This window comes from Ursus americanus, chromosome 21 (genome assembly GCF_024610735.1).
Source record: "Ursus americanus isolate L20-20 chromosome 21, mUrsAme1.1.p, whole genome shotgun sequence".
Classification (NCBI taxonomy): domain Eukaryota; kingdom Metazoa; phylum Chordata; class Mammalia; order Carnivora; family Ursidae; genus Ursus; species Ursus americanus.
Genome location: NC_142147.1, coordinates 22,885,399 through 22,906,460, shown reverse-complemented (window position 1 = coordinate 22,906,460; position 21,062 = coordinate 22,885,399). Strand labels below are relative to the sequence as shown.

Here is a 21,062-nt window from a genome sequence, read left to right as displayed (position 1 = left end):
GGCTCCTCTGCTATGAGCCTGCTTCTTCCTCTCCCACTCCCCCTGCTTGTGTTCCCTCTCTCGCTGGCTCTCTCTATCTCTGTCAAATAAATAAATAAAATCTTTAAAAAAAAAAAAATGTTAGGGCACCTGGGTGCTTCAGTTGGTTAAGCGTCTGCCTTTGGCTCAGGTCAAAATCCCAGGGTCCTAGGATGGAGTCCTGCATCAGGCTCCCTGATCAGCAGGGAGTCTGCTTCTCCCTCTGCCCCTCCCCCTGCTCATGCCCTCCCTCTCTCTCTTTCGCAAAAATAAATAAATAAAATCATTTAAAAAAATTTTTTTAAATATTAAAAAAATGCTTAGAGGAAAAATTTTGGGTCAATTGACAAAATTAGAACATGGAAGGTAGATTTTTAAAAAGTATTATATCAATGTTAAGTTTACTGAAGATGATGCCTATATCATAATTATATGAAAAAAGACTTGATTCTGGGAAAATATCAATGAAGTACTTGAGAAGTGAAAATTATAGTGTATGAAACTTACTCCAATAGTTAAGAAGAATGCATGAAACTAATGTAACATTGTGTGTCAACTATACTAGAGCTTAAAAAATTAGTTAAGGGGGAGACTGGGTGGCTCAGCTGGTTAAGTATCTGCCTTTGGCTCAGGTCATGATCCCAGGGTCCTGGCATCAAGCCACACATCAGGCTCCCGGCTCAGTGGGGAGTCAGCTTCTCCAGCTCCCTCCACTGCTCCCCCCACCCCACGCCAGCTCACGCTTTCTATCAAAATAAATAAATAAATAATCTTTTTTTAAAAAGTTTTAAAAAATTAGTTAAGGAGAAAATATATATACATTAGATAGAACACAAATGATAAAAAAAAAATCAAGCAAAAATGTTGACCATAGGTCAGTCTGGGTATGGATGTTCTCTGTCTATTCCTGCAACTTTTTAATAATTTTTTCTCTTTTAAAATTTGTTTTTATTGAAGTATAGACATACAGCAACTTTTCTATAAATTTGAATTTTTTTTAAGTTTTAAGAAATGACCCATTCTGGGCAAAGGACTTGAATAAAAATTTCTCCAAAGGTGATACACCAATGGCCAACAAGCATATGAACATCCTCGACATCACTAATCATCAGAGATACGCAAATTCAAACCACAATGAGCTGTCACCTTTCACCCATTAGGATGACAAGAAAGAAAGGACGGAAGGAAGGAAGGAAGGAAGGAAGGAAGGAAGGAAGGAAGAAAGAAAGAAAGAAAGAAAGAAAGAAAGAAAGAAAGAAAGAAAAAAAAAGAAAAGAAAAAAGAACAGAACAAGTGTCAGCAAGGACATGGAGAAATTGTGCACTGTTGGTAGGATTGTAAAATGGTGCAATTCCTAGGGCAAATAGCATAGAGTTTCCTCCAAAAATTAAAAAGAGAACTACCACCTGATCTAGCAATCCCACTTGTGGGTATATATATATCCAAAAGAATTGAAAGCAAGATCTCAAAGAGATATTTGCATACCTATGCTCATAGCAACACTATTCAAAATAACCAAGACAGAGAAGCACCCAAATGTCCATCCACCAATGAATGCATAAACAGAATGGGGCATATACATACAATGGACTATTATTCAGCCTAAAAATGGAAGGAAATCCTGTCACATACTACAACATGGATGAACCTTGAGGGCATTATGCTAAGTGAAACAAGCCAGTCACAAAAAGACAAGTATCGCATGCTTCCACTTCTATGAGGTACCTAAAGTAGTCAAATTCATAAAAACAGAAAATAGGAGAGTGGTTACCAGGGGCTGGAGAAATGGAGCAAAGGGGACTTGTTTTATGGGTATAGAGTTTCAGTTGTGCAAGATGAAAAGATTCTAGAGATCTGTTTCACAACTCAACACTACCAAAGTACACATTCAAAAATGGTTACGATGGTAAATTTTTTTTTAAAGATTTTATTTATTTATTCGACAGAGATAGAGACAGCCAGTGAGAGAGGGAACACAAGCAGGGGGAGTGGGAGAGGAAGAAGCAGGCTCATAGCGGAAGAGCCTGATGTGGGGCTCGATCCCATAACGCCGGGATCACGCCCTGAGCCGAAGGCAGACGCTTAACCGCTGTGCCACCCAGGCGCCCCACGATGGTAAATTTTATGTTATGTGTTTTTTACTACACACACAAAAAAAATTTTAAGGACGCATTCTGGCAATCAGGGCCTCTTAAGAACACCGCCTCCTCCCCTGGTCTTGCTTAGTAAAAGTCCAACAGGTAGATGTCCTCTCACATTCTGGGGAACTGGAGGCCCCTGGTCTTTATAAAAAGGAATAGATAAATGAAATCTGAGGAAGTCCTGGAAAACCCCTATCAATAAGGCAGATCTTAGTGGGGAATCAGACTACTGCTCCCTTGACTACTGCTGAGCTAGTTCATCCTTTCTTTACCTCCAGCTGTTGAGGGCTTTGCAGAGGTTTTAAGGAGGTGTGTGCATGCCTGGTATTTCCTAGACTCCATACTCTGGTCCTGTGAGATGGGTGGAATAGTTTAACTAAATCCACAGCTGGACCACCTCATGTGAACCCAGGAAGATCATCCAGGCGGCGGGCCTGCAGAGCCAAGCTGGATCCGCCAGGGGGCACCAGGCACCATATTGTGCCATGTCCAGTACTTGGTCCCGAATCCAGCCAGCTACCCAGGCTAAGCAAGGGTCCACTGGCCAGCCTGCCTCTGCTCTCCACAGGGGTTAGGCCTAAGTGGAAGACCTAGGTGTCCTCTGGCAGAGGCCGGTTTGTTTATAAGCCATATTGACTCTGCCAGAGTGAAAGCCCATCAAGCATGCCAAAGGAGGCATCACAAGCAACAAAACAACAGTGAAGCTCTCTGGGACTCGTCTTTTTGGTCCCCGTTTCTCAGGTTCTGAGTCCACGAATCCTCGAAGTCCTCCACAGTCCTTGAGTCCTCACAGTCCTTCCTCCCAATCCTCTTCTAAATCCAAGAGGTTTTTCTGGAGGCCCAGGAGGGTGCTGGCTAAGAAAGGCTACACCTAATCCACAGCTGACTGCCTGGGGGCCTGAGTGCGGGCTCAAAAGATGAGTGACCAGATAAATAGTGCTCAGTGCACTACCCCATTCCCCTGGGACTGGCCTCTGGACACAGGTTCCTCCCTGCCCTGGCCACATTCTGGCAGCCTGGAAGGCTTATGGATGCCCAGCTCTCATTTCTCGGACCTCCTTGCCTTTATTTCAACAAACCCCTTAGAAGTCAGGTCCTACACCCGTGATCCTAAACTCGGGAACCTCCCTTTCTGACTCCCACATCTGGACAACACATGCTCCCTCTCTCCCATTGCATCTTGCTAGCACCTTAAACGGCTCTGGCCCTGCCCGCCTATAGACACTGGCATGGCGATCCCCAGCCATGGGCATCCCTCTGCCAGGCTCTGCAGCTCCCCTTCCCATAAAGCTGAAAACCAGCATGACTATGCATACCCAGCTGCCAGGCAAATCTCCCAGTGCCCATGCCACATAGGAATGGGACCAAAATGCCCTCACTTTCTTTCCTCAAGTCCAATATCAGCTACTTCTATAATGCTGTTTTTCCTAGAAAATGCTTTTTAAATCTGGATCTGAAGTCCTTCTATTCTCCAAAACAGCCAGGATGTAGGCAACCCAGTAGCTACTACCACCAGAAAATCCTGTGGCTCCCAAAACCAACCCCATCCAGCTTCCCTGGTCCTTTTCCTCCTCTTCCTAACCTTAAGTTCATTCACTCATGCACTGAATGTCTATTAACTCCGACAGAGGCCAGGGCAGTGACCTGACATGACATTCATCTAACCACCCAGCCCAGGGATCCCACAAGGCCTCCATGCTGCCAAGGCTGCTGGCCCTAAATAGGGCCCAGAGAACTCACAAGTGTCACGTTTGTCTCCCACTGCCTTCAGGGAGCGCCTGTGAAGTGAGTGCCCATTCTGCCCCTCACTAACTCCTGACCACTCCCACCCACAAAGAAGGAGGCTGCACTGGTAGAAAGCCCTCCAGGAAAATCAGGAGCCTCTTACCTCACAGTACACAATGTCTGCTCCATAGTCCAGGGCCAGCAGCCGCATTGGGAGAGTGCCTACCCGAACCATAGGGGCTAAGATGAGTTTGTTGCGATAGCACAGTGAGAGGCTGTGCTCAATCATTCTTCCTCTGCTAAAGCCTGCAGAAAGGGAAAACAAGAATCAGATATCCAAATAAGGAAAATCGCTTCTGTTATCCAGGTCAGGCTTTTCTTCTTCTTTCCATACGAGGACTTTGTTTTCCTTTTCTCTGATCATAAAAATCATGCATGCTTTTTCATTCATCTAAAGAATATTTATTACATGCCTCGTCTGAGCCAGCCACTGTCCTAGTCTTTTGGGATACATTAAAGAACAAAACAGAGAAAAACTCTTGCTCTGATACAGCTTTTATTCTAGCAGTGGAACAAAGGCAAAAAATAATACATAACAAATAAATTACATAGTATGTTGGAAAACTGGTAATGCTACAGAGTGAAAAACAGCAGGGAAAAAGGAAATTGAAAACACTGGGGCTGTGTTAAAATTTTTTTCCATTTTATTGAGATGTGATTGACATATAATGTTGTATTAATCTAAGGCGTACAACATAGTGATTTGATATATGCATATGCTACAAAATGATTACCACAGTAAGTTAACATTTATCACCTCACATATTAATAATTTTTTTCTTGTGATGAGAACTTTTAAGATCTACTCTTATGTCTGGGTGGCTCAGTAGGTTGGGCATCCGACTCTTGGTTGCGGTTCAGGTCACGGTCTCAGGGTTGTGAGATAGTGCCTTGTGATGGGCTCTGCACTCAGCTCGCAGAGTCTGCTTTTGATTCTTTCCCCCTCTGCTCCTCCCCTGCTCTCTGTCTTTTTCTCAAATAAATTAATTAATTAAATATTTTTTAAAAATCTACTCTTAGCAACTTTCAAATATGCGTATTGTCAACTATAGTTGCTATGGTGTACATTACGTCCCCAGAACAAATTTATCTTCTAACTAGAAGTCATCTCTTTTTTTTTCTTTCTTTTTTTACAGAAAGAGAAAGAGAAGGGGGAGGGGAGGTACAAGCAGACTCTGTGCTGAGCATGGAGCCCGACAGAGGGCTCAAACCCATGACCCTGAGATCATGACCTGAGCTGAAATCAAGAGTCAACACATTTAATCAACTGATCCACCCAGGCGCCTGGAAGTTCATATCTTTTGACCACCTTCACCCATATACTCCTCACTCCCAGCAGGAAAAATATAAATAAATGGTATATTTTATAGTAAAACATAAAAATATTTATATGAAAATATTTACATTAAAATATAAAATTTTAAATAGGGAAACCAAGATAGGCCTCAATGGGAAGATAACATTTGAGCTAAGACTTGAGTCAGCCAAGTTGGTATTTAGTGGAAGAATAAACAGAAGAAACAGCCAGTGCAAAGGCCCTAGGGCAGGAGCTTGTCTGGTGTGTTAGAGCAACAGCAAGGAGGCCAACGTGGTTGGAACACAAAGAGAAGAGGGAGTAGTGAAAGTCAAATACATGATGTCACAGCCATAAGCAGACAGGACACAGTCAGATGCCATACGGCCTTGCAGGACACTCTATGAATTTTGTTAGCTCTTCCCAAAATAGAAGCCAGTAAAGGGTTTTAAGTAGAGGAGTAGCATGACTGAACATGTTTTCTCCTGATCACAGTGATTGCCATATAAAGAGCAGTCTGTTGGGGGCCAGAGTAAATAAGGAGACCAGGTACAAGGCTCTTTGGTAACCAACATAAAAGTTGCTGGTGAGTTAGTAGTAGAGGTGGTGGGAAGTGTTCACATCCTAAATATACTTTGAAGGTAGAGCCAACAGGAGTAAAAAGAAAAAAAAAAATCAAAATCCCATATCCCAGAGAGACTGTTAATACTTATTTATTCTAAGCAAACAGGGACCCTTCTAAAAAGTCACCAAGCTAGCTAGCCAATGCCCTGCTCTGCTCTGTCTCCATTTTCTTTTTACTATTCAGCCCTTTCCCGCTGGCCCCCATCTCCACCGCTCTCCTAAAACTGCTCAAAGTCACAAATTACCTGGAAGTTGTGAAATCAACAGACACTCACCTGTCCACGATCTTGTTTCACTAACAGTACGGTGACATGGTTGAGCCTCCCCTCTTCCTGACTCCCCTAACCCCACACTTTCCTGTGTTTTCTCCCACCTCTCTGCCCTGCTTTTCAGTGTCTTTCCTGGTTTCACCTACTCTACTCACATGTTGAGTTTCCTCCTTAGTCTTGGGCCCTCATCCCTTCTAATTTCACACATTCTCCCTTGCAAATTTACTCACTCCCACGGCTTAAAATATTACACCAACTGCTCAATATACATCCCCACCCAGGCATCTTAAGGACATCTCACACTAAACATGCACAGAACAAGGTCTTGATGTGCTCTCCTAAGCTGCCTCCTCTGTCTTCATTAATTCATTCAACAGACATTTATTGAGCCCCTATCATATGCGAAGCACCGGCTGGCACTATGAGGAGGAGGAGGTACAGTAGATGAGAGGGTTATAGAAAGGGAACTTACAAATACTTGTGAAATTATAACTGTGTACACTGCTGTGAAAGACATGAGGCTTTTGGGAATTTGTGCCAGCAGGAAAGGGATGCACAGGGGTTGAGAAGGGCTTCCCTTAAGAAATAATTTCTTCTTCATCTTCTTTTTTTAAATTATATTTATTTATTTTAGAAAGAGAGAGAGAACTCGAGAGCTCAAGCAGGGGGAGGAGCAGAGAGGGAGGGAGGTGGGGGAAAGAATCTCAAGCAGACTCTGCATTGGGCATGGAGCCTGACACAGGGCTCCATCTCACAACCCTGAGATCAAGACCTGAGCCAAAATCAAGAGTCGTATGCTTAACCGACTGAGCCGCCCAGGCACCCCAAGAAATAATTTCTGATTCAAGCTTTCAAAGGAGAGAAGGTGTTAATCAGATCAACACATGGAGAGAAAATGTTTCCCATTTCAGCAACTAGCACCTCCATTCACCCAATTACTCATCCTTAATCCATATTCCCCACATTCAATCTATCACTAACTCCTGTTGAAACAGCCTTCAAAATTTAACTAATCCATCTGCTTTGTTCCATCTCCAGTGCCACCACTGCACACAAAGCCAGCCTCCTAATGGGTCTCCCCAAATCTAATCTTACCCCCTCCCATCCCTTCTCTTTAAGATACTGCGTGGCATCTGAAAAAAGCAACTCTGATAATACCACTCCCTTGTTTATATCCTTCAATGGCTTCCCATTGAGTTTAGGATAACTCCCAAACCCTTCTGATGGCCTGCCAAGCCCTGCATGACCTGTCCCTGCCCACGTCTCCAGGTCACCTTGAGCCTCTCTCCCCCTCACTCTCCTTGCTCTGGCTACCCTGGCCTTCTTTGAAAGTCTTCCACACCAAGCTCTGGAGTCTGTGCACTTGCAGTCCTCTCTGTCTGGAACACTCTCCCTGACTCAATCATACACACCCACATTAAGGTCCTCTTGACCTTGAATGTCCCCTTTTTGGAGACCTTTCCCTACCAGACCATCTAACATCAGGTCTCTGGTCACATGCTCTCGCAACACTTTTTGCTTCCCTATAGCTCAGTTGCAATCCCCATGCACTTATTTGTGTGGTCTCTTGTTTAACCCCCAGCTCCTGCTCTAGACCACCAGGACAAGTTCCGCAAAGACAGGAACACGGCTACCTAGTTCACTGCCAGGTTTCTAGCCCTGAGCCCAGTACTTGGCCCTTAGCAGCCGCTCGGAAAGGAAGGTGTGACTGAACACTCACTGTGGTGGCTGAGGACACCCTCCAGTAGGTGGCTGGTCTGGGAACTCCCTCTGGCTCATGCCGGCAGTGCCTGACAGCGCCTGCCTCCAAGAAGGCTCCTCTCAAAGAAGCTAGGCAGTCCCCACCCTTTCCCAGTTGCCACCACCACCATCCGCTGGGCCCCAGGATCACACCCAGATCAACATTTTAGTCACACAAACTGAGACGATCTACCATTCTTTTAAGGGCTGGTCTTCTCTCTGACGGTTTTGATGACCTTCTCAGACAGTAACCTGAACTTCAGTTGCATAGATATTAATTATAATGCTTTCAGGTTGAAAGGAACACTATTCAGGGAAAGCAACGAATGGAAAAAACTTTACCAGTCCCTTCCATGTAAATTTTCCTAGAGACTGTGACCTTGCTTAAAAAGCAATTTCTTTAAAATACAAATTAAGAGTTAAAACGGAAGTCAATTAGGATTAAATATTCAGAGAATTATCCTATTTCCCACTCAAAACACGTGTAGATAAGAAAAAATTAAAGTGATCTACTATATTTATAAGAGAAAGAGGTGATACAGCATCTCTCTGGTAAGATTCTGAACTCTGGAATCAGACCTACCCTGGAATCCCAACTCTGCCCGGGCAGATGAATTACCCTAGCGGAGGCTTGGCTTCTCCCTCTGGAATATGAGGCTCCAGCAGAATCTACATCAGGTGGGATGCTGTGAAGAGTTGATTTTATGATGCACAATAGCTCCCAGCACACGGTAAGGGTTTAATAAATGTTAACTGCTCTCACTATCGGGCTTTTACACTTTCAACACATTCTAAGTGTACTGTCATATCAACAAACATCTACCAGTTCTTTTAAGATGAAGGCACTGTGTGAAGTGCTGAAGGTAAAGAAATGGGAAGAACTAAGCTCTTGACCCTAAGGAGCTTCTCGGCTCTGCCACTGCCATTTATCAAATGATTGATGACAAAAGCCTGCAAACCAGTGTCTCTGCTTCCAGGCTCATTATGTTCACTCTATGTTCCTTCCCGCAGCCAGAGGGGTCTTTCAAAACACAAATCAGGACAGGATATTCCCATTCTCCAAAGCCTTCCCTTCTGCCCTTAGAATTCAGTCCCAGCTCCTTCACAATGCAAACAAGTCCTGTTCCCTGCCTTCCTCAGAAGCCCTATCTTTCATCACTTGCCCCCTGTCTCTTAACTCCCCCATGCTAAGCTTCAGCTCTTCTGAACTATTTCTTTTTTTTTTTTTAAGATTTTATTTATTTATTCGACAGAGATAGAGACAGCCAGTGAGAGAGGGAACACAAGCAGGGGGAGTGGGAGAGGAAGAAGCAGGCTCATAGCGGAGGAGCCTGATGTGGGGCTCGATCCCATAACGCCAGGATCACGCCCTGAGCCGAAGGCAGACGCTCAACCGCTCTGCCACCCAGGCGCCCCTCTTCTGAACTATTTCTATCTCCCCAAACTGGCCTGCTCTCTCCCAATTTGTAGTCTCTGAATAAGTTGCCCCTGCCTAGAACCCAGATTCCTATTCCTCTATTCCTCTACCTGGCTGACTTCCAGTAACCTTTCAGAACCTCCATACAGATGTCACTTCCTCCAGCAAGCCTTCCCTGATGCTCATCTCCCAAACACAGAGTAAGGGCACCTCCTCTTAGCTCATTCCTGTCCTGGGATGGAAATATACTCTTGTAATTATAAGAGCAACTATCAATCTGCCTCCCTCATCACAGGGGGAAGGCAAGCACTGCATCTTGCTCATCACCAGGTCCTTGTCACAGAGAACACAATCTGGCATAAGGTAGGTGTTTAGGGTTTGTTGTGAAAAGAAGTTAACAGGTCAAATGGCAACAAGAACTACAATATGGTTCATGCTTCAGCCACAGAAGAGCTCTATCACAGACAAACGTGCTCTATCACAGAGCATTTCAAGTGTCTTGCCATACCTCAAGTTTGGTTACAAAGTAGACAAATGACTACTCCACTGTCTTGCTTACCCAGTAAAGGACTGCAAGCCCTTTATGCAACTTGCGTAAGAGCCACCACTGGCACAAACAAGATTCAGGTAAGAAAGCAGCAGGAGATGAAGTTGGGGGCAGACTCTGGAGACTGATGACGAGAGAAGCTGTAGGCCACGGGCATCCACTGATGGCTTTTGAGTCAAGGGGTGACAAGGCCATGGCTGTGCTTTAGAAAGATCATTCAGACAACAGATGATGGGCTGGAGAGGGAAAGACAAGAAGGAAGTAAGGAGTTGGGGTAGACAGAGGGTGAAATGACCTAGGCATATAATGACACGGGCTGAAAAGAGAATAGCCAGCACTTGCACAACAGTCCTGACGCAGGCAGGAAAAAGAAGAAACAGGGATTATTTTTTTGCGATCCCTTGCAATTCCCAAAGTCCTTCGTTTATAACTGTGCTTTCAAACGGGGCGGCACGTTAGAATCATCTGGAAAGGCTTTAAAAAAATACCAATGTCCAGGCCTTACCCCCCAAACCAATTAAATCAGAATGTAAACTCCATTAGGGCAGGAATTGTACCTGTTTTGCTCACTGTGTGTTCGAGCAGTACCCAGCACATGCCTGAAGCTCAGGAAACATTTATTGAATGAATAAATGAAAGCATGACAGTACCATTATCACCTGAGATCAAAGGGACAATTCTGTTTAACTTATGGAGTAGGGGCGCCTGGGTGGTTCAGTCAGCTGAACGTCTGCCTTCGGCTCAGGTCATGATCCCAGGGTCCTGGGCTCAAGCCCCACATCAGGCTCCCTGGTGAGCAGGGAGCCTGCTTCACCCTCTCCGTCTGCCTGCTGCTCCCCTTGCTTGTGCTCTCTCTTTGTCAAATAAATAAATAAAATCTATTTTAAAAATAATAAAAAAAAAAAAAAAAAAAAACTTACGGAGTAACCAGGCAATATGAGTTACCACGGCAGCCCTGGGAAAAAAATACTACCAACTTAGGCCCCTGCTCTCAGGAGCTTACATTCTTTCCACAATAAGCAAAACTTTCGTATTTCTAGAGCACTATAATATACAACATGTAACTCAATAACAACTAGAGGTTACTCAGTGTGAGCAGAAGGAAAAGAGAGGAGCCTTATTCAGTGTCTGATGAACTGACAAAAAGAAATTAAGGGCATGGGCAGAGACCGGCTCGGACAGATTCCAATCCTTACGAGACTATGAATTAATCATACTTCCAGGACTTGAGCGTGGTGAGAAAGCAGCCATATACTAACCAGCTTCCCTTCCCCAAGTATCTGGGCAAAACCCAAATGCAAGTACATACCTATGTATTATTCTTTTCCGATCATTCCTTCGGTATACCTGTTCTGGCTTGGTACAAAGTAAGACTTTGTTTTTATCTGATAAAACAGTGGCACGTGTAAATGGATAAAGCCTGTTGAGTCAGATATCCAAGAAGCTACATAGATAAGGAACAAGGAGCCCTGAGTTTTTAAAAAGAATCATACAAGTAGTATAGAATCACAATATCTTAGAGTGTCCTTTGTATCAACTCCCCTCTATCATATTGCCAACCAGCAGTCATCTGGCCTGGATATGAACTTTTCCATTCCATATGAATGGAAAACTCAGCACCCTCAAGACAGATCTGGGCAATTCTAGTTGTTACAGCAGTTCTTTAGATCAAATTCAGAATCTGCCTATTACTTACGGGTCCTCGTTCTGCCTTCTGGAGTAGTACCCCACAGCACACCTCATCTTTTTTCCATCTGGCACATTCCCCAGATCCATAAGGACAGTTTTGTTCTCCCTAAACTTCTCTTCTCCAGTTTCACTTCCTTGAATAACTTTTTCTTGTGTTTATGACTTTCAGGGCCCTCAAAATTCCTAATCCCAAGGGCAAAGCAAGCAATGGCATCAGTGTACTTGCTACAGATTCTGAGGATGAGGCAGGGTCAGTGCAAGAGCTTGTCAAATGTGCCTACCTGAAATGAAAGCACATGAAACCTCAGCCTCTCCTCAGTCCTCATACTCTATGCATGGTTTCTCAATGACACACTATTCACATATTGGGCCAGATAATCCTTTTTTGTGGTGGGCTTTCCTGTGCATTGTACAATGTTGAGCAATACCCCTGGCTTCTGCCCACTAGATGCCAGTAGCACCTCCCCAGATGTGACAAATAAAAATGTCTCCAAACTCTGTCAAATGTCCCCTAGGTTGGGCGGGGGCAAAATCACCCTCACTTGAGAGCCACTGCTGTATCCAATGACTCTGTTCACCTGTCACTACTCAAAACTCTCTCCTCTGCTGGTTTATGGGTAACTTTCCAGAAAGTCTACTTATGTATCAAAATGGCATTTGAAACTTTTAAAGTATTTATCTTTTTGGAAACAACATGTGTTGGTGAGGATGTGGAGAGAAAAGAACCCTCCTGCACTGTTGGTGGAAATTAAAACTGGTACAGCCACTATGGAAAACAGTATGGAATCTTCTCAAAAAATCAAAAAATAGAATTGCCATATGATCTAGCAATTCCAGTATGGGGTACTTACGCAAAGAATACAAAAACACGAGTTCCAAAAATAAATGCACCCCTATGTTTATTGCAGCATTATTTACAATAGCTAAATTATGGAAGCAACCCAAGTGTCCCCTGATAGATGAATGGATGAAGAAAATGTGGTGTATATATACACACAATGGAATATTAGCTATTAAAAAAGAATGAAATCTTGCCATTTGCAACAACATGGATGGATTTAGATGGATAATGCTAAGTGAAATAAGTCAATCAGAGAAAGATAAGGGTTTTTTTGTGGGGGCTTTTTTTTGTTTTTTTGTTTTGTTTTGTTTTGTTTTTTGCAACCTGAACATCTGAATTCAAGTGAAATATTCTATCTGACCAGGGCTATGTGAGGAAAGCCACATATCTGATTACTCAGTAGAGTAGAAGGACCCTCCTCACCACTATTTAAGCAATTTAGGTATCTTGACTGGGAACCCAGTGGAGGTGAATGTACTGCAAGAATAGTAGGCTCAGGACAAAAAGCTGGGAGGGGAGGCAAGAAAATGGAGAGTGAACCTCAGCTGAAAAAGGGGGAAAATTACAAAGGGAAAGGTTTCCTCGAAATAAAGCCTGAAGATGTTACCTCCCACTTTACAGAGAGGCCATCGGTTTGCCCTCGGGGCTCTCAGCTCTTGGCCAAGGGAAGTGGGGGTGCCTAGATCTAAGACACTTGGCGCTTGTCTTCTCCCCCAGGCCTGGCCATACATTCAGACTCTCAATAAACTATTACCAGACCTTGCCCGGCGACCACATCTGGGAAACCACCACCGCATCCTCGGAATTTACAGGAGACCAGTACGCGACAAGCTACCAAAGAAGCGGTGAGAGCGACAAAGCAGAATGGCAAGGACCGGACACCCAATCGCCAGAAGCCCTCTGCCCCCCCAACCCCGTCCATAAGGCCAGGCCCCCGTCGCCGCGTAACGCCGGACCCCGGAGCCTGCCTCCATCGAGCCCGTTTCCCCAAGGTTGGTCCCGGTCTGGGTGACGCCAACCCCTGTTCGGACCTACAGACCTCGCCGCAGTTGAACTTTACAGACTCTCCCTCCTTCCTCGGGGTTCGCCAAATCCACAAGCCTTACTGAGCCGCGCCAGACACCGTCCACGAGGCCTTGCGCGCCCGTGACGTCATTGCCGGGCGCCTCTCGCACGCCACGGGAACTATGGCTCTGGCGCGGCCGCTGCGGCCGCTGCGGCTCGCGGTTCGGTTGCTTTTGGCGCCTCGACGGGACCTAGCGGTCCGCGGTCCCGACGAGCCCCTGCCCGTGGTTCGCATCCCGCGGGCTCTACAGCGGCGGCAGGAACAGCGGCAGAGCGGGCGACGGAGTTCCCCGCGGCTGGTGCTGGCGCGACCTGGCCCGCTCTTGATCTCAGCGCGGCGGCCGGAGTTGAACCAGCCGGTGCGCCTCACGCTGGGCCGTTGGGAGCGTGCGCCACTAGCTTCGCGTGGTTGGAAGAGTCGGCGCTCCCGCAGGGACTACTTCTCTATAGAGCGCGCGCAACACGAGGCACCCGCGCTGCGGAACCCCGCATCCGAGAACTGCTTCGCCGCCCTGGGTCTGGAACCCCGCGTGCTGCATGCACTACAGGAGGCTGCTCCTGAAGTCGTTCGGCCTACAACCGTGCAGTCGAGTACCATCCCCCCGCTTCTTCGCGGCCGCCACATCCTTTGCGCCGCGGAAACCGGCAGTGGCAAGACTCTCGGATACCTACTACCTCTGCTTCAGCGGCTCTTGGGCCGGCCAAGCCTGGACTCGCACAGTATACCTGCTCCTCGAGGCCTGGTCCTTGTGCCTTCTCGAGAATTAGCCAAACAGGTGCGGGCCGTAGCCCAGCCCTTGGGCATCTCCTTGGGCCTCCAAGTGCTGGAGCTAGGGGGAGGCCATGGCATGAGTAGCATCCGGCAGCAACTGTGCAAACAACCTCCAGTAGATGTGCTAGTGGCCACTCCAGGAGCTCTGTGGAAGGCCCTGAAAGGTCAACTAATCAGCCTGAAGCAGCTCTCCTACTTGGTGTTGGATGAGGCAGACACACTATTGGATGAAAGCTTCCTGGAACTAGTGGACTACATCTTGGAGAAGAGCCATATAGCAGAAGACCCAGCTGACTTAAAAGACCCCTTCAATCCCAAAGCTCAGTTAGTGCTGGTGGGGGCCACATTTCCTGAAGGTGTAGGCCAACTGCTAAGTAAAGTTGCCAGCCCAGACTCTCTGACCACCATCACTAGTTCCAAGCTCCACTGCATCATGCCTCATGTTAAACAGACATTTATGAGGCTGAAGGGAGCAGAGAAGGTGACTGAGTTGGTGCAGATCCTCAAGCAGCATGACAGAGCATATAGGACTGGCCCCTCGGGAACTGTTCTGGTGTTCTGTAATAGCTCCAGCACTGTGAACTGGCTGGGATATATTCTGGATGACCACAAAATCCAACACCTAAGGCTGCAGGGACAAATGCCAGCCTCAATGAGGGCAGGCATCTTCCAGTGCTTCCAGGAGGGCTCCCGAGACATACTCCTCTGCACAGACATAGCCTCTCGGGGCCTGGACAGCACGCACGTAGAGTTAGTTGTCAATTATGATTTCCCCCTCACCCTGCAAGACTACATCCACAGAGCCGGTAGGGTGGGCCGTGTAGGGAGTGAGGTGCCTGGCACCGTCATCAGCTTTGTGACCCATCCCTGGGATGTAAGCCTGGTTCAGAAGATTGAGCTGGCAGCTCGCCGGAGGAGAAGTCTTCCAGGACTAGTGTCCTCAGTGAGAGAGTCTTTGCCCCAGCAAATCTGATGGTAGCCAGCTTAAAGGTGATGCCATTAACAGGAATCTTTCCTTTTGTCCTGGGTGGGTGAGCACACTTGTCAGTAGGATGCACTGGGCTGCCCAGTCACCTTCCTGAAGGCCTGGTGAGCTGCTGTCTGGCCAGCATTGGAGAGTGAGCATGGTTCTTTGTAGTCTTTCACATGACTCCTGAAAAATAAAGTAGATTTCTGGCTTTGTATTATGTCATAATTTCTAACAATAAATGAGATTTTTATGGGTCTCCTCTGATAACAGTTACCATTGGGGTAGAATTCATTGAATTGTGAGAAGAGTCACACTCCAACACATCTGGGACTGAGGCTCTTTCCATTGCTGTTTTATTATTTTTATTTTTTAAAGATTTTATTCATTTGAGAGAGAGCCAGCATGAGCAGAGGGAGGGGCAGAGGGAGAGAAAGCAGCAGACTCCCCACTGAGCAGGGAGCCTGACTCAGGGCTCGATCCCAGGACCCCGAGATCATGACCTGAGCCGAAGGCAGATGCCCAACCAACTGAGCCACCCAGGTACCCCATTCCATTGCTGTTTTAATTAGTACACATTTAGATTTTATTTTCTGCCTCCAAAACATCCATTAAGCACCCCAGAAAACGGAAAGGGGATGTGACTAGCAGATTTTCTTCACCAACAGTGCCCATGGCAAGCTTGGGCATTCTTGGTGAAATCTCTCTGGGAAGTACTGGCAGAAGAATAGAAGACAGACTGACACAGAAGTAATGCTTGGTGTGCATTTCCAGGCCTTCTTTCTCATCTCTTGTGGCAGGGAAAGAGAAAAGAGAATTAAACTTCTTATAAAACTGGCAAAATAAGCATGTAGCATCCTCTCACTATTTCCTAGGTTCCAGTTGTGCAACATTATAAAAGCCTAAAGTAATGTGCAGTTGAGAGTCAAATACAACACAAAACCACTTAAAAATACCTGCACACTGGAAAGGATAAGGTTGCAGAGAAAAGAAATGGGCCCAGGGCAATCTTTGCCAGGAGAGAATTTTGCACTAAATGTACAATCATAGCTCTCTTTTTCATATAAGGAAGCTTGAGGCTCCGAGGGATAAAAGAACTTGCTCAAAATCATACACATAAGTATGACAGAATGTGGTCTGTCTGCACCAAGGGTTGAGTTATTTACCAACTTTCAATATTGCCCACTTTGACTCTCAGAAGTAACCCAGTCTGGACAATAATTTGGTCATTCTGTCCATGGATCACTATGGCAGAACTATTAAAAATACAGATTCCAGGGGCACCTGGCTGGCTCAGTCAGTAGAGCATGTAACTCTTGATCTCTGGGTTGTGCGTTCAAGCCCCATGAGGGGTATAGAAATTACTTAAAAATAAAATCTTTTAAAAAAATTACAGATTCTGGAACTCACAATCATTTTTCTATGCTATTCTGCCTTCCCCAGAGACCCAGGCAGGTCCTGATAAGGCATCTGTAACCGTACCAGGTCAGAGTGGTGTTCCCAGACAATCTCTCTAGAGTCTCGGAGAATCTAACTAGTCTTCTGTTGGCCCACCTGCCAGAAGGAACCTCCTCCAGAGCTCTCCCCTTCACATTTTTCCTCCTAGCATTCCCCAAGGGCAGTCTGCTCTAATCAGGCCTGACTTCATGTGTCCTAACATGCACAACACTAATTCAAACAATTTAGGAATAGAAAAAAAGATGTGGTTGTCAACCAGATTGCCCAACCTCTGAAATACTAGTCCCATCATTCTACCTCCAGGGCACATCCCCTTTACAACTGCCTTAGGAAACAAGCATCCCATCTTTGCATATTCAAGGTCAGTAACGGGGGACCCCCTCCTAAGGAAGATTGTCTCTCATTGCTAGGAAGTTCTTCGCTGCACTATATCCAAGGCTGCCCCAAATATGGTTCCTTCCTGTGGGCCTGATCAGACTAAGGGCAAAGTTGTCTATTTCCTCCTCCTCTGAGTAGGACCCAATCAGCTTTAGTAACGCCTCTTCACAGTTTGACCATGTTTTCCACCCACACTTCCGCTGAGCCCACACTTCATCCTTTCATGGTGGTAGATTTGTTATTACAGTCTTTGCCTTTTGGGGGAGAGATGAAAGTAATGATTAAGTCGTTATTTTATATTCTGTCATTTTGTCATGAAATTGTTTTGAATTTTATCCTAAAGTGGGCCCACCATTCCCACTTTTTTTTTTTTAAAGATTTTATTTGACAGAGAGAGACAGCCAGCTAGAGAGGGAACACAAGCAGGGGGGTAGGGAGAGGGAGAAGCAGGCTTTCCACTGAGCGGGGAGCCCGATGTGGGACTCGATCCCAGAACGCCAGGATCACGCCCAGAGCTGAAGGCAGACCCTTAACGACTGAGCCACCCAGGTGCCCCCCACCATTCCCACTTTGTGAAGCCATCCAGGACCCTCATTTTGCCTTGGAGCACCTTTAACATCTCTCCCAGTGTCACTTTGAAATGTGATGAGCTTGTCCTCACATTCCTATCAGGTATAAATCTAGAGCCCAACATGAAACTCTACCATTGAGCAGAACACCTCCCCACTACTTATGCAACCTTGCATAGGTTTTTTGAGTCCTCAGTTATAAAAATGGGAGGGTTTTGTGAATTTACATTTGGGGCACGACAAGTTCAAGAAGAGCTTATCTTTGCTTTTATTCTTCCCAGCTGGAGTGTCTTCCATCTCCTCTCCATGGGTCCAAATCTAATTTATCCTTCAGACCCACTGCCAAAGAGCCTTCTACACAAATCTCTGCCTCTCTGGCTGTTGAATACTTAGGGACAGTACCATACAACCTAGCTGTCTCTTAGGTTAATCTTGCCTCTCAAGCCAATTGCAGAATGTGGGTTTCCCTCGCCCTCTTTTGGTCCCTGGGGCTGTGCCAGCCCACAGGTATTTTCCACAGGGAGTGGCTACTTCACTAGGGCTTGCTGGGGAGAGAAGAGTGAGGGCCCAGGTGGGGTGCTTCTCTGCCTCCACCCTGCTCTCCTCCACAAAAGCCCGAGAGCCTGAAGCCTGCCCCTCAAGTCACAGATTCTTTATGTGACCTCACTGGGTAGTGATGACGTCACAGGCCTCCTCATAGTTTCCATGGCAGGGTAACTACGCAAACGTGGTGCTCTCAGGGAAACTTTCCTACCAGTTTTCTACCAGATACCAATCTGTTTGGTTGCCTGAGAGAGAATGTCTGACCGGATCTTCTATATTCATTCTAACTTGTCCTCTGTCCCCTGGGAGGGCAGCACAGCAGGTAGGCCTAGGCCAGGCGTCTGTACAAGAGTCACTGGTGTACACACAACTTCACCTGGCTGCCACACGTTCCTTTTGGGCTTGCCCACCACACCTCAGAACTTAACCAGCTGTAAGTAATACAAGTGGCCCGGGGCCCCCTCAGGGACTTACAGTGTTCCTGCTCACTGCCTAGGACAAGTGAAATGTCATCCCTGGACAACTATTCAGAAAGCTTCTAATCTTTATAAATGCAGCCTTCCCTTTTGGGCAACAAGCTACTTCCATTCTGACCCTTTCCTGATTGGCCTCTTAGCAAAGATCAAGCAAATTTTTGTTGGCAAGCGATAAATGGAGCAGTTTGAGGAAGAACTGTTGAGAGCTGCTCATGAGTCTCCCCTTCAAACCCGAGCACCTTTACCGTGCTGTCGGGTAGACATCCACATGGGTCCCCTGAAACACACCCCAGACTGAGCTGCTGCGTACTAGGCAAAGGTGGTGTAATATCTATGGGAAGAACAAAAGAGCCAAGGAGAGTGATGAGTGACAAGACTGGAGGGCTAAAGAAATGGCATCCTAGGAGGTTGGGTTGACATAAGCCTAGACTTGCTACCTAGAATCTGGCTCTGAAGCTCCTGGTCACTCTGCCTCCGTATTTGGCCTTTTTCTAATCTAGGTGAAAGTATCAGAGGGCTGGAGGTCAGTGTGGTTGAAAGAGGCAGTGTAAATGGGGCCCAAGAGGAGTTGCCAAGGTGGGAGGGGTTCTTAGCCCATTTATATTATTTTTCCCAACACCTGAAAGGTATTTCCATTAAAGCCTCAGAAGTGACAGACTTTAAGAAATGCTTTTTCTGCCGTGGATGGGAGAGATGGAAAGGATCCTGGTTGAAATTGTTCTCAGGTTCTACTGTTTCCTCTGAGAATGGGGAACAGATTTCCAGGTCTCCTGCTGCTGCCCTAAGCTCCATAGAATCGCTTTTGCAGCCATATCCCTTCTCTAGGGGACTCATAGAGGTGATGGGCCAAGGCTGTGTTTTGGATACCAAGCAGATTAAAGGGCTACAGCCAGAAAGTGGGAGAGACATGAGAGGGGAGGTCCTGACAGGTCATGTACACAGCAGAAGTGACTGATGAGATCTGATTTTCTTTCCAGCAGCAGTGACTCCCACTTCTCCTCCTACACCTGGTCACTACCATGTCCTCTACCGAGGGTGTGGAGAAACCCAGATGGGCTGGCATGGGGAGACATACTGCCTGGTTGGTGGCTACCGGACCTATGGGGATGCTCCTGTGGCTACCCCAGCAAAGGTGGAAGCAGAGAAACCAATTCCCAGCCGGGCTCCCAAGAGACGTCGAGCTCTCACGGAGTCAGATAAAGACCTAGGTTGCTCCAGCCCCAAAATTCGGCGATTGCAGCATGGTGCCAGGAGGCTGACCCCACAGAAGCTTGCTGGCTGAGCCACTCTATAGGGAGGGCAAACATTTAACCGCCTAAGACAGTTAATGCCTCTTCCTGCAGTGACCCGCACTGCCCACCACTAGAGATTAGAACCTGAGCCATTCTGCCTGAGCCTTAGTCAGCCAGCAGCCTCCTTCCATACTAACTGGCCACGGGCAAGGAGCCTTAGAAACTGAGGCTTGAAACGAGAGGCTGCTTGGAACATCCCAGGGCTGAAACTGGCCTGGAAGAAAACCTGATGTTTCTCTGCTCAATACTCTAGAGTCCTTTCTTGGGAAGAAGAAAGAAAAGTCTGCATTCTTTGAGCCAAGGAGGATCCAGGAGCAGAGAGAGGATTCAGAGTGGTCTCAGCACGGGCCCATCTATCAGATGGACTCCTGCCCTGAGTCACTGCCAGCAGCCACCAACACAAACCAACAGGAGCTGGGCTTTTTGAAACTGAAAAAAGCAATTTGTGTCTACCCAGGGAGCCTCTTGTCTGGAGCGCCAGGAGGCATAATAAAGAGACCCAGGAAAACCTGCTCCCCAGAGCGGGAAGAACATGGAGAGAGTTGGGTAGCACCACCACTGAGGCTCACGTGCTCCTTTGTTCCCAGCCCTTTCTGGCCCCAGTGGGACTTCTTACTGTTCAATAAAATGATTTTGTCTAACATATATGACTTGAAATCCAGCTTGTCCAAGGCCAGACCCCAAAACTCCTTGTTCTCTTGAAGTACATTCCCACACGGGGAACCTGGTGCTCTGAGAACTTCTGCCTCCAAAAACGACCCTCGAGTGCAGCTTCTAATGTGTGGCTGTCACAATGACACCTGTACAAATCGGAGCAGGACCCGGGCAGGTTCTTTAAGAAATGCAAAGCCTGATAAGAACTTCCCTGTGTGTGTGTGTGTGTGTGTGTGTGTGTGTGTGTGTGTGTGTAAGAAGATGAGAGGCAGGACTGAGAAGACGTTCTGTCAATTCACCCACCCATCTATCCATTAACTCCACAAATATTTATTGAGCACCTGCTAGTTTTTTGGGGTATATTAGTAAACAAGACAACGGAAGCCCCTCTCCTCAAGGCACCCACAAACTAAAGGAAGAGATAAGTAAGGGATATAATTTCAAATAATTATAAGTGCAATAGGGAAAGGTCAAATAGAATAAAAGGATAGAGTGATGAGGGGGGTGCTAGGTTCCACAAGGT

General features: G+C 46.5%; 3 protein-coding genes across 7 annotated transcripts in view; 2 read left to right on the top strand and 1 right to left on the bottom strand.

Annotated features, from left to right (window-relative positions):
- Nucleotides 1-13,506, bottom strand: part of DUS2 (dihydrouridine synthase 2) — a 46,399-nt gene extending 32,893 nt beyond the window's left edge. For 3 of the 5 annotated variants that reach the window (XM_087870516.1, XM_087870517.1, XM_045814936.2), the window contains exons 1-3: nucleotides 13,405-13,506; nucleotides 9,848-10,071; nucleotides 4,048-4,190 (exon numbers count right to left, since the gene is read on the bottom strand). Coding sequence is in view for 3 of the 5 variants with exons in the window: in XM_045814936.2 (XP_045670892.1) it covers nucleotides 4,048-4,173 (126 nt within the window). In the remaining 2 variants the exon portion in view is untranslated. The remainder of the gene's footprint in view (nucleotides 1-4,047; nucleotides 4,191-9,847; nucleotides 10,072-13,404) is intronic. The other 2 variants (XM_045814935.2, XM_045814937.2) reach the window with 1 other exon arrangement.
- Nucleotides 13,507-13,520: 14 nt separating this feature from the next.
- DDX28 (DEAD-box helicase 28) lies at nucleotides 13,521-15,384 on the top strand. Its single transcript, XM_045814934.2, has one exon. It carries the CDS (start codon nucleotides 13,553-13,555, stop codon nucleotides 15,173-15,175), a length of 1,623 nt encoding a protein of 540 aa, XP_045670890.1. The 5' UTR covers nucleotides 13,521-13,552; the 3' UTR covers nucleotides 15,176-15,384.
- A 2,988-nt stretch (nucleotides 15,385-18,372) lies between these two features.
- On the top strand, nucleotides 18,373-19,875 carry DPEP2NB (DPEP2 neighbor). Its single transcript, XM_045814989.1, has 2 exons — nucleotides 18,373-18,439; nucleotides 19,571-19,875. The coding sequence occupies exons 1-2, from the start codon at nucleotides 18,373-18,375 to the stop codon at nucleotides 19,873-19,875; spliced, it is 372 nt and encodes a 123-aa protein (XP_045670945.1).
- The last annotated feature ends 1,187 nt before the right edge of the window (nucleotides 19,876-21,062 follow it).

Excerpts from the sequence above, each read along its gene's own strand:
- DDX28 (XM_045814934.2), top strand. The coding sequence starts at position 13,553 with ATGGCTCTGGCGCGGCCGCTGCGGCCGCTGCGGCTCGCGGTTCGGTTG.
- DPEP2NB (XM_045814989.1), top strand. The coding sequence starts at position 18,373 with ATGTCTGACCGGATCTTCTATATTCATTCTAACTTGTCCTCTGTCCCC. Across the intron at positions 18,440-19,570 it reads CTGGGAGGGCAGCACAGCAG|CAGCAGTGACTCCCACTTCT; the intron begins GTAGGCCTAGGC and ends TTTTCTTTCCAG.